The 17,486-nt window shown below is 45.6% G+C and overlaps 2 protein-coding genes across 7 annotated transcripts in view; both read left to right on the plus strand.

Moving 5' to 3' along the window:
• The window catches only part of LOC113914133 (calcitonin receptor-stimulating peptide 1), a 53,838-nt gene extending 41,869 nt beyond the window's left edge, over positions 1 to 11,969 (plus strand). For 2 of the 6 annotated variants that reach the window (XM_035722883.1, XM_035722882.1), the window contains 5 exons: positions 8,937 to 9,116; positions 10,155 to 10,249; positions 10,567 to 10,701; positions 11,058 to 11,242; positions 11,820 to 11,969. In XM_035722883.1, coding sequence (XP_035578776.1) covers positions 10,164 to 10,249; positions 10,567 to 10,701; positions 11,058 to 11,217 — 381 coding nt within the window. In that variant the 5' untranslated portion in view covers positions 8,937 to 9,116; positions 10,155 to 10,163 and the 3' untranslated portion in view covers positions 11,218 to 11,242; positions 11,820 to 11,969. Of the gene's footprint in view, positions 1 to 5,986; positions 6,074 to 8,612; positions 8,720 to 8,936; positions 9,117 to 9,639; positions 9,662 to 10,154; positions 10,250 to 10,566; positions 10,702 to 11,057; positions 11,243 to 11,819 lie in introns of those variants that run through there. The other 4 variants (XM_035722885.1, XM_035722881.1, XM_035722884.1 and 1 more) reach the window with 4 other exon arrangements.
• Positions 2,176 to 2,776, plus strand: LOC113913621 (UBX domain-containing protein 2A-like; the record flags this gene model as incomplete). The annotated part of the gene is made up of 1 exon (XM_035723132.1): positions 2,176 to 2,776. A coding segment is annotated over exon 1 (588 nt), but the record flags the coding sequence as incomplete, so codon positions are not given.
• Positions 11,970 to 17,486: the final 5,517 nt, after the last annotated feature.

A 17,486-nucleotide genomic window follows, 5' to 3' on the forward strand; every position in this document is an offset into this window, starting at 1 on the left:
GTTGTCAATTTCTTCCTGTTTCAGTCTTGGTAGTTTATAGGTTTCCAGGAAGGCATCCATTTCTTCCAGGTTGCTTAATTTATTCGCATACAGTTGTTGATAATAGTTTCTAATAATTGTTTCTATTTCCTTGGTGTTAGCTGTGATCTCTTCCATTTCATTCATAATTTTATTAATTTGGGTCCTTTCTCTTTTCTTTTGGGTAAGTCTGGCCAGTGGTTTATTGATCTTATTAATTCTTTCAAAGAACCAGCTTCTAGTTTCATTGATCTGCTCTACTATATTTCTGGTTTCTAATTCATTGATCTCTGCTCTAATCTTAATTATTTCTTTTCTAATGCGTGGCTTAGGCATCATTTGTTGCTTTTTCTCCAGTTCTTTAAGATGTAAAATTAGTTGGTGAATTCGGGATTTTTCTATTTTTTTGAGTGAGGCTTGGATGGCTATGTATTTTGCCCTTAGGCAAATACAAATACTTTGCCGCCTTTGCAGTATTCCATAGGTTTTGGACCAATGTGTTTTCATTCTCATTGGTTTCCATGAGTTGTATAAGTTCTTTTTTGATTTCCTGGTTGACCCAAACATTCTTAAGCAGAGTGGTCTTTAGCTTCCAAGTTTTTGAATTTCTTCCAAATATTTTCTTGTGATTGAGTTCCGGTTTTAAAGCATTACGGTCTGAGAATATGCAGGGAATAATTTCAGTCTTTTGGTATCAATTGAGACCTGATTTGTGACCTAGTATGTGGTCTATTCTGGAGAAAGTTCCATGTGCACTCGAGAAGAATGAGTATTCTGTTGTTTTAGGGTGGAATGTTCTATATATATCTATGAGGTTTATCTGGTCCAGTGTGTCCCCCTGGATCTTTTAACTCTCATAGTTGTCCACACTGAGCCTCCAGCAGCTCACCAGTTAACAGTCAGGTTATCCTACCCCAGCACTGGCTCCAAGCACTGAGGTCTGCCCTTGTTGAGTGTTTGTTTTAGTAGGACGTTACTCGCTGTATTCATCTGTCTCTCCAATCTTGGGGGTAAAGGTTTGCCCTGTGTTCACCTCTCTTAAAGATCCTAGAAGAGTTGGGGCACCTGGGTGGCTCAGTTGGTTAAGCATCTGCCTTCGGCTCAGGTCATGATCCCAGGGTCCTGGGATCGAGCCCCACATCGGGCTCCCTGCTCCATGGGAAGCCTGCTTCTCCCTCTCCCACTCCCCCTGCTTGTGCTCCCTCTCTCGCTGTGTCTCTCTCTGTCAAATAAATAAATAAAATCTAAAAAAAAAAAAAAAGATCCTAGAAGAGTTGTTCTTTTTCCCCAGTCCTTTCAGCTTTTCATTGTTAGGACAGAGTGTCAACTTCCATGTTCGCTACATGTGGAATGCAGTGCAATAAATTTTCAGTTGAGATTCTCCAGGTAGTTTGACAGCTCAGAATCCCCCCAGGCTGAAGAGAATGAATTTGTGGTGTTGTTGCTACTCTGCTGCAGTTGTTATTGTTGTGGTTTTGGTGGTGTTGCTGAGTCTCATTCATACTCCAATTGTGTAGAATTGAAAGAGTTACCCATTAGGTGTAATCCTTCTAAATGCATAAAAACTCACATAAGAATTTTCAACCAGATGCAAGACTCTGGCATACCCTGATAAATCATCTTTTTAAAAAACTTTAAATGAAAAAGTGCAGGAATCTAACTTACAAGAATGTAAATACATGTTACAGGTAGAGTTTATCAGCTTGCCATGAAATTGTGTTTCCAAACAAGATTGTTTCCAACTTACCCTGATTTCTAGGTATAATGTTATGAAATAAGTTCATAAAATCAAGGGAAAAATAGTCAAATGACTTTTATTTTATTTTATTACTTTTTAGAGAGAGAGTGTGAGCAGGGAGGAGCAGGGGGAGGAGAGTATCTTAAGCAGGCTCCACACTTGGTGAGGAGCCCAATGGGGGGCTCAATCTCATGACCCTGAGATCATGACCTGAGCCAAAGTCAGGAGAGTCAAGACACTTAGCGCGCTCGGCGCCCGGCGGCGGAGGCCCGGGGAGGCAGGCCGGGTCCCAGCGGCGGGGCCCGCGAGCCTCAGCGGGTCTGGGGGCGGCGGTGCTCCTCGTCTGAGGAGCTCCAGCCCGACAGCGGCGGTGCAAACTGAGGACCAAGCCGGGAGGCGGCAGCACAGCTGCGCCCGGAGTAAGACAAAAGAATGAAAGAGGTAGATAATCTCGAAAGTATAAAAGAAGAATGGGTTTGTGAAACAGGATCTGACAACCAACCTCTTAGTGATGATCAACAAAGAAATTGTGAATATTTTGTTGACAGCCTTTTTGAGGAAGCTGAGAAGGTTGGTGCCAAATGCATGTCTCCCACTGAACAGAAGAAACAGGTCGATGTAAGTATAAAATTATGGAAAAATGGATTCACAGTCAATGATGATTTCAGAAGTTATTCTGATGGTGCAAGTCAGCAGTTTCTGAACTCCATCAAAAAAGGGGAATTACCTTTGGAATTACAGGGAATTTTTGATAAAGAGGAGGTGGATGTTAAAGTTGAAGACAAAAAAAATGAAGTATGTATGTCAACGAAGCCTGTGTTCCAGCCCTTCTCAGGACAGGGTCACAGACTAGGAAGTGCCACACGAAAAATTGTTCCTAAGGCAAAGAGTACTGAAGTTGAGAATAAAAATAATTTGTCTGTTGTTCGACTAAACAATCTGGAACCCATCACTAATGTACAGATCTGGTTAGCCAATGGAAAAAGGATCGTCCAGAAATTTAACATTTCTCATAGAGAGAGACAGAGCGAGGGAGGGAACATAGGCAGGGGGAGTGGAGGAGGGAGAAGCAGGCTTCCCGCTGAGCGGGGAGCCCTATGTGGGACTTGATCCCAGGACCTTGGGACCATGACCTGAGCCGAAGGCAGATGCCTTTGGACTGAGCCACCCAGGCGCCCCAAGAAGCGTATATTTAAATGGTGCCTTAGAATGTTCTTCTGTGACCCAAATTCCTTTTAAATGGGAGGAAGTCAAACTAAACAGGTGGGAAATGGAAGAGGGGATTTGTTGTTCCAATCTAAGGTTGTTTCTTTTTAGGGAAATAAAATATTTTAATCTCAAAAAAAAAAAAAAGAGTCAGACACTTAACTGAGCCACCAGGGGCCCCTATTTAATTTTATTTAAAAAAATTTATTATTTTTAAAATTCCAGCATAATTAACATAATTTACATAATACATATTAGTTTCATGGGCATATATGGTGATTCAACAATTCCATTCATTACTCATCACAAGAACCTACTCACCCATCCCCCTACCCACCTCCCCTCTGGCAATCACCAGTTTGTTCTCCTCATTTTAGAGTCCATTTTTTTTTGTTTCTCTCTTTTTTTCTTTGTTTGCTTTGATGTTTACACATATGAGTGAAATCCTATGGTCTTTACTTTTCTTTGGCTGACTCCTTTCACTTAGCATTATGCCCTCTAGATCCATCCATGTTGTAAATGGGAAGATTTCATTCTTTTTTATGGCTGAGTCATATTCCATTACATATATACCACATCTTTATCCATTCATCTATCAGTGGACACTTGGGTTGCCTCCAAATTTGGCTACAATAAATAGTGCTGCAATAAACAGGGGTGCATTTGTCTTTTCAAAATAGTGTCTTCGTATCCTTTGGGTAAATACCGAGTAGTGGAATTACTGGATCATATGGCAATTGTATTTCTAATACTTTGAGGAACCTCCATACTGATTTCCACAGTGGGTGTACCAATTTGCATTCCCACCAATAGTGCATGAGGGTTCCTTTTTCTCCAAAATCTTGCGAACATTTGTTTGTTGTTTCTGATTTGAGCCATTCTGACAGGTGTGAGGTGATATCTCGATGTGGTTTTGACTCATATTTCTCTGGTGATTAATGATGTTGGGTTTCACATTTTTCACGTTTCTGTTGGCCATGTGTATGTCTTCTTTGGAGAAATGTCTTTTCATGTCTTCTGCCCATTTTTAAATTGGATCCTTTGCTTTTCGGTATTGAGTTGTACATGTTCTTTATATATTTTCAATACCAACCCTTTATTGGATATATCATTTGCAATTCTCTTTTCCCATTAAATAGGTTGTCTTTTAGTTTTGTGGATTGTTTCCTTCATTGTGCAGAAGATTTTTCTTTTGATATAGTCCTAATAGTTTATTTTTGCTTTTATTTCCCTTGCCTGAGTACTCGTATCTAGAAAATGTTTCTATGGCCAATGTCAGAGAAATTACTGCCCGTGCTGTCTTCTAGGATTTTTATGATTTCAGATCTCACATTTTAACCCAACACCATTTGTTGAAGAGACAATCTTTTTCCTACTGAGTATTCTTGCCTCCTTTGTCATAGATTAATCAACCATATACTCATGGGTTTCTCTCTGGGCTCTCTACTCTGTTCCACTGATCTAAGTGTAGAGATACTGGCCTTTAAAATAAAGCTTGAAATTGCTGGAAGTCACCCTAGCACCCTCTGGGTACACACCCTGATTCCTGTCACACATCACCAGCCTGGGGTTTGTAGCCACCAAAGATCTCAGAGTGAGAAATGAATGTTGGCTCTGAAGGCTTAAGGCGCACATGGCAGCCAGAGGGAAAGTCCTGAGCCTACAAAGTGAGGTGGCCACGAAATTGGCTACTAGAGCAGTCATTTCTTACCCATTCTGCAGTCACCACTGCACTGGTGAAAGGTACGGTTCATTCTCTCAACAGAAAAGTGCAGTCCAAGGACACATATATTTACAAATGATTTCACAGGGTTCTTAAGTTTGAAACCTCGAGTCTTGGAGTGGAAATCATTTCTGTGAAAGGATGTGGCACCTGAGAGCAGTCACCTACAGGAACCCCAAGTGGCAGAGCCCAACCTCCATGCCACTCAGTCTCTGCTGTGTCACCTTCACCAGTTTGGCCCTGCGCCTCCAGGTGGAAAGCCTATAGCCAAACTCAGGGCCTAAACTGCTGAGCCCCAAAGTCCCAGACTCGGTCTGTGTGTAGTCTCTAGGATGCACTGAGCCTGGGATCCACCATCCTGAGCCCTGTCCCTTGCTCAGCTCACTTTCCTTTGCTCTGTGCCTAAGTGCATTTGCATCCTACGAACCAAGTCTTCCATTGCTGATTCCCCTCCAGCCTTGCCAGTATACGGACGCTCTACAGAGTTCTCCAGCTGGGAGCTTTTATTCCCTCGTGGCAGTGCTGCGCCAAGGGTTAAAAAGGAGGAACGCTGAATAAGGACATCTTGGAAGCAAGATATCCCCAAGCAGAGGCCACCAAACGGCAAGGGGAAGAGATGCGGCACAAGGCAGGTGTGTCCTAAAGTGCTGAAGCTTTTGGGGACCGAGGAGAGGGGTGCCCCATGGTTCGTGTCACTGACGGCACACTCGGGGCTAGTCTCTGCCTGGCTGGGGTCTCTGCCTGCCCCCACAGCCCCGTGATGCAGCCTCGCCAACCGCGTTCACAGCCCGCCCTGTGGGCGGGGGGATTTGCAGCTGGGGGCTGCCAACACACCAGCAAAGGCTGCACTTGCAGTCGCATGCGGAGAGTGTGTAGAGGCTGAGGATTGTGCACTGCGCGCTCAGACTCGGAGAGCCCGGCAACAGTGAGAAGCTTCTTTCTAGGCACTCTATGTGCTGAAGGCAACAAATCAGGACCTCAGACTTTCCAGGGGAGCTTGGGAGTGAAAAGATCAGGTGGAGGGGTCCTAAAACCCTCCAGTTGGAGGGGTCCAGGTGCTGCAAAATTGCGTTTTAGGGTATGCATTTAAAATTGACAGTCGCTGCAGGTATGATGAAGGCAGATCGTGATCATGCTGTTTGTGCATGGGATCCCATGAGAAGCCCAGAGAAGTTTCAAGGATTGCCTGTTTCAGAGCGATCGGCACACAGAAAGATCTAAACTTGGTTTCACTTGATAATCAGGCATGAGCTCAGTGGAAAATGGTTTTGATTCATTTTTTTCTCTTTATTTTATTCAAGAAGGTTGAGAGGATAGTCAGGGGGACTGAGAAGATCCCTGACTCGCTGAAACTCCCAGTTCTCCTCCCGCAGGAGGACAGGAAAAAAGTAAGTGGGGACTCCAGCCCCCCCCCAACAAAGCTAGAGACAGACAGGACCCAAGAATACCAACTGACCGTCCTTCAATTTGTCCTCCGTGGGCAATGGCCAGAACATTTGGGGCGCAGCCCTCAGACCACCTCGAATAGGACTATTAGGGAGTCCATGGTCCTCCTTGGGAGTGGTGGGGGTCTTAGTCTGCCAGAGGTACCCCTGTGGTGAAGGCATCCACCATACTCAGGAACATGGTCTTGTCAGGGATCTGGGTGAGGTATGCGGAGCCCCAGTTATACTTACACATGCCTTCCACCATGGCACGCATGACTGTAGGGTTCCCCTGACAGCGTGTAAGGAGCTGGAACGGGCTCCTCGGGAAGATGATCAGGAAGTTGTTGGACATTGATCTTCTAAATTTCCTTGAGAATGAACTTCTATGGTTTGTTTGCCTTGCCCTCCAGGCAGCAGTGTTACAGGGCTTTGTGGAAGATGATCTTGTAGGACCAACTGGTGCTGGGCTGTGCATCTAGCCCTGAAGCTGTGTGCTCAGGCACCCACAACAGGCAGGAGACATTGCTGCCATTCCCCAGTTGTGGTGGTCGCAGCTACGCGGCAGAAGACCAGCACGGGGCGTGGGGAGGGGGGTTGGCAGGGAGGTGGTGCATGAGTCCCGATGGGGATGGAGTCCAACACCGTGAACCTCCTCACACCAAGTTATAAAAGAAGATTATAAAACCAAGAGCAAAATACTCAAGCGACTCTTTTAAAATCAGTATTTTCCTTGGCAACTTATATATTAGATCGTGTTCTGTGTAGCTTCAATTTAGAGAGGTTCCAGGGATAGCTGGACATAATCTAAGCAGCCCACACGCGTGAATGTCTAAACTTCCTTGAATCTACTCAGTAAATCCGGGATGGGCTCAGGGGGAATGGTTTTGTAGTTCACACTAGGAGAAAGAACCCGCCACCCTGCCAGCCCGCCGTGGGGAGAGAGTTTTACACACCCGATCCCCAGTCCCGAACTTCCTCCCTCATGGTGGGGCAGCACCAGGAGTTAAGATGGAAGAAAGCTGCACAGAGGCATTTTGGAAAGTCGGTGTCCCCAACACAGTGGCCACCAAATTAGAAGGGAAGGAGATGTGGTACAAGGCAGGTGTGTGCTATGAAATGCAAAGGCTTCTGGGGACTGAGGAGAGGGGTGCACCGTTGCCCGGATCACATACGACGTACCCGGGCATTATATCCGCTGTGCCTGGGAGAACCACCTCACTGGGGTCTCTGCCTGCGCTGCACAGCCCCGTGAAGTAGTCTCCCACCCACTGTGCCCGCAACACCACGCTTGCCACGGGGACCACGGCTGCCGCTTCGGCCACACTTGCCACCACGGCCACGCTAGCTGCCCGGGGAGAGTATTTAGAAGCTGAGGCTCACGCGCTGCGCTCAGACTCAGAGATCCTGGGAACAGTGAGAAGCTTCTTTCTCAGCACTCTCGGTGTTGAGGGCGGCAAGTCAGGACCTAGGACCTCCAGGCGAGCTGGGAGTGGAAAGATCGGGTTGGAGGGGTCCTAAAACCCTCCATTTGGTGTGTCCTGGAGAGAGTGGAGGTGGTACATGAGAGAGTACGCTTACAATTGAGAGTGAGTGCAGGTATGATTTCAGCAGATCATCACCATGCCAAGTGTGCATGCGAACCCGTGAGAGAGAGACTCGGAGGCAGGCTCGGGCTGCGATTCACAGTGAACCCATGTGGATGCCCCGGGTGTCAGACCCCCTGCGCTGGCCTGTGCCCTGGGGAGTGCACACGTTTGGAGACAGAAATGAGTTTGTGGGAAAGCTTTGCGCGTGAGCTTTAGTATCCGCAGGGACTCTTCAGTACCTTCGAGCGTGCTCTGCTCTCTAGTGGAGGACTGAAGTGCAGGGGAGGTGGGCACAGGGCTGGAATTGCATGCCCCGGGACAACTTGGCAAACAGCAGCCAGATGCAAGGGGCAGCTGGGTAAATGGCTCCAGCAGGGTGAGGAGCCAGAGGTGATGGATAACAGGATAGGAAGAGGAAAGGCTAGCCGTTTGGAGGCTTGGGAAGCATCGGTGCGTAACACCTTCAGGCTCAGGACCAGCAGGGCTTCCAGGTCCTCCTAATCCACGTGACAGACCACCCAGCACGAATCCAAGAAGCCACACAAGGTGGGAATCTGGAAAATTGAGATTGTAATTTCACAAAATCCCTCTTTGGGCCTGAGGGCTCTCATAAATCCCTCCCCCGCTGGGGGACAGGCACATGGCTACTAATGACATGTTCTCAAGCTGGGAATATGGTCCCCATTTCAAAGATGAGTACATTGAGGTGCTGAGAAGTTAATTGCCCTTGACCTTACTGCCTGGAATTGAGTTCTACTGACAAAGTTCTTGCTATCACTCCCATCTCTTGCTTCCCATGAGTTTTGCCCCTCTGTGATTCCAGCTATCCGAATCAGACACCCTGCTTGTGTCCAGAATCAATGCTGCTGCATGTTGTTAACCGTCCAAGCCTCACTTGGACGGGGCATCTAGGGTCAGACTTGGGGAGCTAGGATGCCCTGCTTCCTGGATCTTGCCCTATACGACTGCACCACTGGGGATGGAGAGGTGCGCACGTTCAAAACCCAGCGGAACTGAACAGGTGAAATTTACCATGACGTCAAACTGCCCTCAACTTCCTGCTCATTTTAAGGGTATTTCTCCCCGGTCCCCACCATCCCTCTCCCTCCCTGCACTCCCATCAATGACCTCAATGCAAATACAAGTGGGATGGTCCCGCGGAATGTTCTAGGTTCTGGACGTAAATGGGTGACACAATCCAATGGGGTACGAGATCTGTCCTCTCATTGGTTGCTCAGAGCTCCTGGACCACCCCGGACCCAGAGCAGCGGGAATAAGAGCAGCTGCTGGTGCTGGGAGGCAGCAGAGCTACCGCTCCGCTCAAGTGTCCCTGCCGCTTCCACAGCGCCATCGCCTGACACCAACGCTGCCGCAGCTGCCACCGCCTGAGCTCAAAGCCACCTGCTGCCTGCTGCCAGGTGAGCCCCAAGATTCCTCCTTAGCTGTGTGATTCTCTCTTTCTTCTTCCCTCCCTCTTCTGCATTCGTCTTTCTTGTAGCTGCTCTCCCTGCGTGTCTTAGGGTCTCTGTGCCCTTCTGTCTGGGTCTCTTCATCACAAAATCTGTTACTCTACGATTCATCGCAGGCTCCTGACTCAGGTAATACTGGACAGTCTCGGTTCTGGGACTCCCTGCTTCACTCTGCACTGAGACAGGCTTCAGTCTCGCTGTTCTTGCTGCACTTGCGCTCAGGACCCTGGAGCTCCACGGACACCGCGCACACAGTGGGACACAAGGGTGCTCACGGATCCTGTTTGTGCCTAGTGGTCCCTGGAAATCATTTCAGAACTTTGGCCAGCCTCAGTGGGGGGCAAATAGGTCAAAACTCTAGAGGCAGGCAGCCTTGAACAGCAAGCCCCATTAGTGAGTTCTGGGAGCTTTTCCCCTCTGCTTTAAGTCCTAGCCCCAATTTAAGACTCTGCTAAGCTTGGTTCTTGCAGTTTCTTTGCCAGAGTGCGGAGCAGGTGAGCAGTAGAATTTGTTTCTTTAGTTTCTCTAAGGTTCCATCGGTAGAGGTATTCCCTTTTTAGCTACCTCCCCACGCCCCGCCAGGTATAAGCAAAAGCCCTACACAGGGAGGACAGTTCTGGGTTGTGATATGAGAGCAGCTTTGGTGACAGGGTGCTCAGAGATTGTCTTCAGCGGAGACCTGGCCAATGTGAGAGTGTGTAGGGTGGTGGAGAGGGGGCTATGGACAGAATCTTCTTCACTCAGTTGTCCTGCTAGGATAGCTTTGCTCTTACTCATCTGTCTTTGCTAAACTATGCATGCTACAGACTCACTGGATCTCTCAGCAGTCCACTTCCCTGGTGACGAAACAATCGTAGAGGAAATGACATGACCAGCCTGAAGCCACCATGCCAGGGAGTTATAGTTAGGAGCAGGACTAGAGCCCAGGTGCTTGGGCTCATAGAAGTTCAAACTGGTGCAGAAGGTGACATCTTTCTTCCCTTGCAGAGAAGCATCATGGGCTTCTGGAAGTTCTCTCCTTTCCTGGTTCTCAGCGTCCTGGCCCTGTACCAGGTGGGCGTCCTCCAGGCAGCGCCATCCAGGTAAGACAGCCCTGCCAGGAGTACACTCCCCTCCCACTGCTCCTGGGATCAGACAATTCCTTTCTCAGAATTGTGGTGTGCTGAAAGTTTACCAACTGGTGAGGGGTAACGGGGGAGTGTATATTTTTCTGATATAAAGATGTGTAGCACATAATTGAAAAATAAGTGATATACAATATTCTTTATTATAAATTTCATACAACTCATTGAGTCTCACAGAATGCTTTTGTTGTTTTTACCAGGAAGCCTGGCTGCTTATTCTGGGGAGAGGCAGGCAGGGACTCAGAGCTTGCATTGGGTTTTCTTTCCCTTCCCAGGTCAGCTTTGGAGAGTCGTCCAGACCCTGTGCGCAATGAGGAGGAATTGCGACTCCTACTGGCTGCAGTGCTGAAGGACTATGTGCAAATGAAGGCCCTTGAGCTGCAGCAGGAGCAGGAGACTGAGGGCTCCAGGTGAGGCTCCCCACCCGGCTCAGCTCAGGGCAGCCCCTCCCTCCTGTGATGCCCAGGAAGGCATCTCCCAGGAGGTAAGAGAGAACACAGCTGGACAGGAGGCCAGCACACTGCCATTGTTCACCTGGACCTGGGGCCCAGCTATTCTCAGGCTCCACTGACAACAGAGGTCACACAGAGTCTATGGTTAGAGCACATGGAAAAAGATCCTTTCTGAAAGCAGTTGGGAAAGGTATGAAATCTCCCACTCAGGAAACTGGGCTGGTAGTACTGAAGGGACTTCCCAGCATTGGAGGAGTTAGGACTGGTAAGTGTGAACCACTGATAATCTCCTCTTTCTCCATCTTGCTGATTAGAGTCACTGTCCAGAAGAGATCCTGCAGCTCTGCCACCTGTGTGGCCCACTGGCTGGGAGGCTTGCTGAGCAGAGCTGGAAGTGTGGCAAACACCAACCTGCTGCCTACCAGCATGGGCTTCAAAGTCTACAATCGCCGCCACAGGGAGCTTAGGGCTTAAGCAGTAAAAGGACTCCACGAAGAAGGTGACTGCCCTTCTAGTGTCAGATGGGAGGATGGAATACTGGGTATTGCAGAGGTGCAGTCCACACTTTAACCCTCTGAGAGTCCACATAGTAGAAAAAAATCCACGGGGCAATGTGCCCACTCCAGTGTCTGCAGGGAGAACAGGGAGTCCCAGTAGCTGAAACTCCTAGAATTTAGGTTCATTCTCCTCCATTGTCCGGTATCTCCCTGTGACACCTAGATCATCTGCCAGAAAAGATAGATCTGTTTATTTAAATGACTGTCCCCCACACTTATAACTGATTATTCTATCTTTTGGGTTTGAAAGGTAATGACATGCTTTGGGTGTAAACACTATAATGTCATGTTCATCTGAATTCAGAGCCTACTCCTGGGATCACGAACTGAGTTTGCCTTCTCCTAGCTGTATGACCACAGGCCAGACACATTTTCTGAGCCCATTTCCCCATCTGTGAATCGAGGGCAACAATAGTATCTACTTGCTAGTATTAATATAAAGACTGAATGAGATAACAGATGTCAATATTTTCACAATTAATAAGTTACTAAATTCTGGCTGTTATTTTTTTTTTCTAGGTCACCATGAAGCAAACTCTATTTCTTTTAATTTATAATGAATGCAACTCATAGGATAAGGAGCATGGAACACATACATCTGCATGCTTAATATTAAAAACACTCTTGTCTGAAATAAACTAAAGCTAAATAAATATAGAATAAAATCATTGCAATTACCTAGTGTGCATCTTTTTGTATTTGATTGTTCAATAAATATAACAGCATGTCTCACTGGCTTCTCTGGTAGCAAAGATGGGCCCTGTCAGCCAACCTGTTGATGTTGGCAATCCTGCGAAAGCTCAGGGGGACGAAGAGTAGCTACCTGATGGGTGTCTGGGGGCACATAATAGATACTATGCCTGCACGGAACTCTTTGAAGAAATGTTGTCACTGGTGAACTTCGTCAAGATAAGAAAGGGTTTTCGATACACTTAAGAGGAGTGCTTACTGCTATGTATGGTGTTTCTCCCAGGAAAGCCTAGAGACCTGTGAGGGCTTTGTTGAGCAGGCTGACCCATGAAGCAAATGCAACATGCCTGGGATGGGATGGGTCCTCAGCATCCCTTAGCGGGATGAGAACTCTATACATCTCAAAGACAATTCCCTTTTATTGTCAGAGTTCCTGGTCCCCACAGATAACAGAGGTTATCTGTGCACTTCCCCTTGACTCAGGTTTGCCGTTACCCAGCCCTGCCTTTCCACCCCATCAGCAGCCCTCATACACCCCAGAGCCTGCAAGCCCTTTAGAAACAATGGCTCAGAGTCTGAGATGCCGTCACAGACCAGCAGGCCTGGAAAGGTCAGTAGGTGTCATCCAGTTCACCTTTTCTTATTCTCTGGGTTGCTGAGAAGAAAAGTATGCTGATGCTCAAAAGCCTGCAATATGTTTAACAGAGACATTCCTACTTTAACAAGTACTCATTGAGTGGCTGCTATTTGCCGGACACTATTCCAGGCCCCAGGAATACGGCGATGAACAGAAGGGACAGAAGCCCTGCACTCTAACTGGGGGAGATTAGGGTGATATATACTGTGGCATCAGAGATGCTCAGTATTGGAAGGAGTCTGGGATGTCCGAGTTGAACGCCTTACCTGCTGTAGGAATTTCCCAGCGTCAGCATCCCTGGCTCCTGCTGGGACTGTCAGTGACATACTGCTGACTGGCACCCAGGGAGACTAGGCAGCCAGTTTCACTGGTGGATGCTCAGACCACCTCCAAATGAGGTCTTGTAGTTGGAAAAGTCACCCCTTCTACGCACTGACTCTAGTTATTTATTCAGGAGCCCCTAGAATTATGACCCTCATTCCCATTCACTCTATACTCCACACTGTCACCCACTGTTGCCGGAAATCACCCAGATGTCTCCTTTATGCACAAAGTACTCCATTGACTCCCCATTCCATGGAGTAAACACCTGGGGCATTGCAGCAGCTTCCAAGGTCCACACTGATCTTCCTTCCCCTCCCCTCCCCACCAACCCCATGACCTGCGTGGCCTCATCTTGGACTTCCCTATCACACACTGGCCTTCTTGCTAGGCTTCAACACCCACTCCCAGGCACCAACCCCCTCAAGTGTTTCCCCTCGCTGTACCTGTTGCAAAATGCCCCCCACCCCATACCCCAATTTCCTCCAGATCTTTACTCAAATATCATCTATCCTGGCCATCCTTTCTGAAATTGTACCTCACCTTGCCAACACACCCTAACCCTCTTGTCTGCCTTATATTTTTCTCTTTACCACTTACTACCTTCTATTCAAGTACATTATATATTTTTTATTTAATTAGTGTGGTGTTTGTACCCCATTCCACAAATAGTGTAAGTCCCACATGAACAGCGATATGACTATTTTGTTAATTGCTTAATTCTCAATACACAGAACAGGATGCCTGGCACAAGGTAGCACTCAAATATTTATTTATTGAATGAATGAGAGAATGAATGGAATTATGTCTTCTCTCTTTATGTGCATGGTCAACTCTCAAGTCCCCTCTCGGCTTGATTTTCTTCAGGACAAACTGTCCAGGGTCCTTCATCTTCAGAAATTCAGACACCTGGACCATGAACCCTTCAAAAGCCTGGATGCTTCTGCAATGGCCACCAGTGACTCTACCTCCTGCCTCAAGACCTCCACAAGGTCTGCTCTTTGGTTTGAGCACCCTTCTCACCCTACAATTCTCCTCCTCCAGATTCATCTGACCAGCTTTTCTTCCTCCCACGCTGTAGACAAGGCGGACAGGCAGGGTGCTCTCTAGGAGTGATACCTGAGACTAAGCAAGTAAGTTCAAATCAGAAGGGGAAATAGCTGAGAAACCATTTTAGTCTGGGATCCAAAGCAACTTCACCAATACCTAAGCTAATACTGCATTGAATTCTCACCAGAACTCTGGATACTTCTCCATTGACTCAGACTCACAAAGTGAGAGTGACTAATGAACCTTCAAACCACGACATATGGTGCACTGGCTCAGAACCTTAAGAAGCTATGTAAGGAGTGGATAAGGAATCAAAGCACAACATGGACAGACAGAAGACTTCTGCTGGGTCGCAGCATCAGTCCTCAAAACCACTGGGCCATTGTAGCAGAAGAATGTCCTTTAGTATCATTAAGACTCATGGCAAACACTCAGAGCTTGAGAATATATGCTGTGGCTGATTGAATTATTGCTCCCAAGTCTTCACTATGCACGGTAGTATTATATATGCTTAGTCTTGCCATGGCCACATGGTAGGTGAAATGGACATCCTGCCCCTTGATGTTGGGCTTAGCCAAATAGCTTGATTAGGCTGATGCAATGTTGGTAGACATGGAAAACTGAGGCTTGAAATGTGTTTATGTGTTTGGGTTTTGTGCTCTTGTGATACTGCCATCACCCTGAAAAGTACATGCTTAGGTATCCTTTACCCTTTCAGCCTGGAGTCCAAAACGAGGCCTGTGGTCCTACACCTGACCTGCAGTCTAGATCCACATGCAGCCAACACCAGCTGAGACCATCCTCATCCCTAGTACATGCCCATGACGAAGAAAAATAAGTACTTGCTTTTGAAAGCCACAAGGAATTCGAGGTTGTTTATATATCTGTGGCAAAAGCTAACTGGTATATATGATTTGGAAGTGTTACAAAGTGACTGTGTATCCCCACAAACCATATGTTGACGCTCTAACCCCCAATGTGACTGTGTTTGGAGATAGGGCCTTAGGGAGCAGTTAAGATTAAGTGAGGTCCTTGATGTAATGTATGGTGATTAACATAATAAAAAAAAGATTAAGTGCGATACTAAGGATAGGGTCCTGATCTGGTAGGGCTGTTGTCCTTATAAAAACAGAGAAAGATATCAGAGATGTGTCTCTTTCCCTCTCCATGCACACACAGAGAAGGGGCCTGGTGGAGACACAGTGAGTAGACGGCCATGTGTAAGATTGAAAGTGAGACTTCACCACACAGCAACGCTGATGGGACTTTGATGTTGCAATTCCAGCATCCAGGACTGAGAGCAGTACCTTTCTGTTGTTAAGCCATCCAGCCTGTGCTATTATGTAATGATTGCCGGAGCAGACTAATACAGGGGTCATTAGCTGGTGAAATTATTGCTGGTACCACAGCTTGTTTTTCCTCTTATTGAGATTTTGGGCTTTATGTCAATTTGCTCAATGTCCAAATTAGCAATTTTACTCGTTTCTTTTTATGAGTTCATTTGCATTTTGTCTCCTTAAAATCGACTTAAAGAATGTTCATTTTGTTTTGGTTCCAATCTCCCTCTGCTGAAACTGGATAATCTGTACCATAGATAATGAAGTGGTTTATTCATATAATGGATGTATACAACACACTATAGAACAGTGAATACAGATATATGTACCAACCTGGATCAATCTCACATATAATATAGAGTACAAAATAAAGCAAGTTTCAAAGGATACATACCAGAGGATACTATTTCTATTGAATTTAAAACATGTATATCATTACTATACAAAACCTAAGGATATATACAGTCATTCACAGGGAGAATAAACATCACATTCTAAAAAAAGTAACTTTACAGGGTGGGGATGAAATGTCAGTAAGAGGGGTATTTAGTCAGCACCCACGAAAGTTTTGTTTTATTGTGTAAGCCGGGTAGCTGGTATATAAGAATGGTCATATTTGTGTTTAGTAGGAAGAAATTTCATAAGTATGGGTCTTTTATATTAAGGCAACTGTCATCGATTTTTAAATGTATAAGTTTTAAATACACAAAGAGGATCTGTTCTGTTCAATGGAAAGCATGAAAAAGACGCCAAAATATATAGTGAATGCACAATTAAGAAAAGATGGCAATAATAAATACTCATATAGCTTTAGAATAGTGGTATATTAAAGCCACCAATTAAGAGCCAAGACTATTAGGTTGCATCTTTTTAAAGAATACGTTTTTTCCACAGAAGAAACATTTAGAACAAAGGACTCAGAATTGATTAATAAATGGGTAGTAAAAGATATATGACAAATATAAACAAAAATAAGTTGAAATAAGTTCATAACCTAGGATCAAAATAAAATTCAAGGCAAAATAAAACTTATTGGAAATGGAAAGGTGTCATATGGTGGGAAAAGGAGCCAAATGGCAAGAAGATATATTAATAACACACACACATGCACCCAACAACATGGCCTCAAATTATGTGAAACAAAACCAACAGACCTGCAGGTGAATTATGTATATCAAGAATTCCTGTTTTGAAATTAATGTACCCCACTTAATAAGCCATTAGCTTTTGGAATCACCTCCAAATGCATGGTTCAACGTTGGCTCTGCAAAAACCCCCTGACAATATGATAGGTTTGAGCAAACATAGTGTTTAGAACCACAAAGGTGTGATAGAGTTGATTAATAATAAGATGTCTACTTTTCCCATAACCATTTATGAAATAAATGTCTCACATTGATTTGTAACACTATCCTTCTATACTAATCTCCTTCTGGTCATTCTTTCTCCTCCATTGATAATTGTCTATGTACTAGTAATATGGTTTCATTACTAGTAGGACAAAGGTACTTCAGCTTGTCTTTTTCAAAATGCTCTTGGCAATTTTTACACATTTATTCTTCTAGAAGAAAGTTAAAATAATTGTCAATTTTTAAAAAATCCTGTTTGGATTTTGGTTGGCATTGGGTTTTCCAGGTAGACAATTGTTATCATCTGTAAATAATTATAAATCTTTGTTCATATTTTTGTTCTTTTTCTATCATGTAGAACTTCTTGACAATGTTGAGGCAAAAATGATTACAGTTATCCTTGATGATGAAGGCTATTGATTTCATTTTATTTTATTTTTTAATTATTATTTTTTATTAACATAATGCATTATTTGTTTCAGGGGTACAGGTCTGTGATTCATCAGTCTTACACAATTTACAGTGCTCACCATAGCACATGCCCTCCCCAATGTCCATCACCCAGCCACCCCATCCCTCCCACCCCCCTCTACTCCAGCAACCTTCATTTGTTTCTGAGATTAAGAGTCTCTTATGATTTGTCTCCCTGTCCAGTTTCACCTTGTTTCATTTATACACACACACACACACACACACACACACACACACACACACACACACACACACACCACTTCTTTATCCATTCATCTGTCGATGGATATCTTGGCTCTCTTAGCTCTTCCCGTAGTTTGGCTATTGTGGA

The sequence above is a fragment of the Zalophus californianus genome, chromosome 11 (genome assembly GCF_009762305.2).
Source record: "Zalophus californianus isolate mZalCal1 chromosome 11, mZalCal1.pri.v2, whole genome shotgun sequence".
NCBI classification, from domain to species: Eukaryota; Metazoa; Chordata; class Mammalia; order Carnivora; family Otariidae; genus Zalophus; species Zalophus californianus.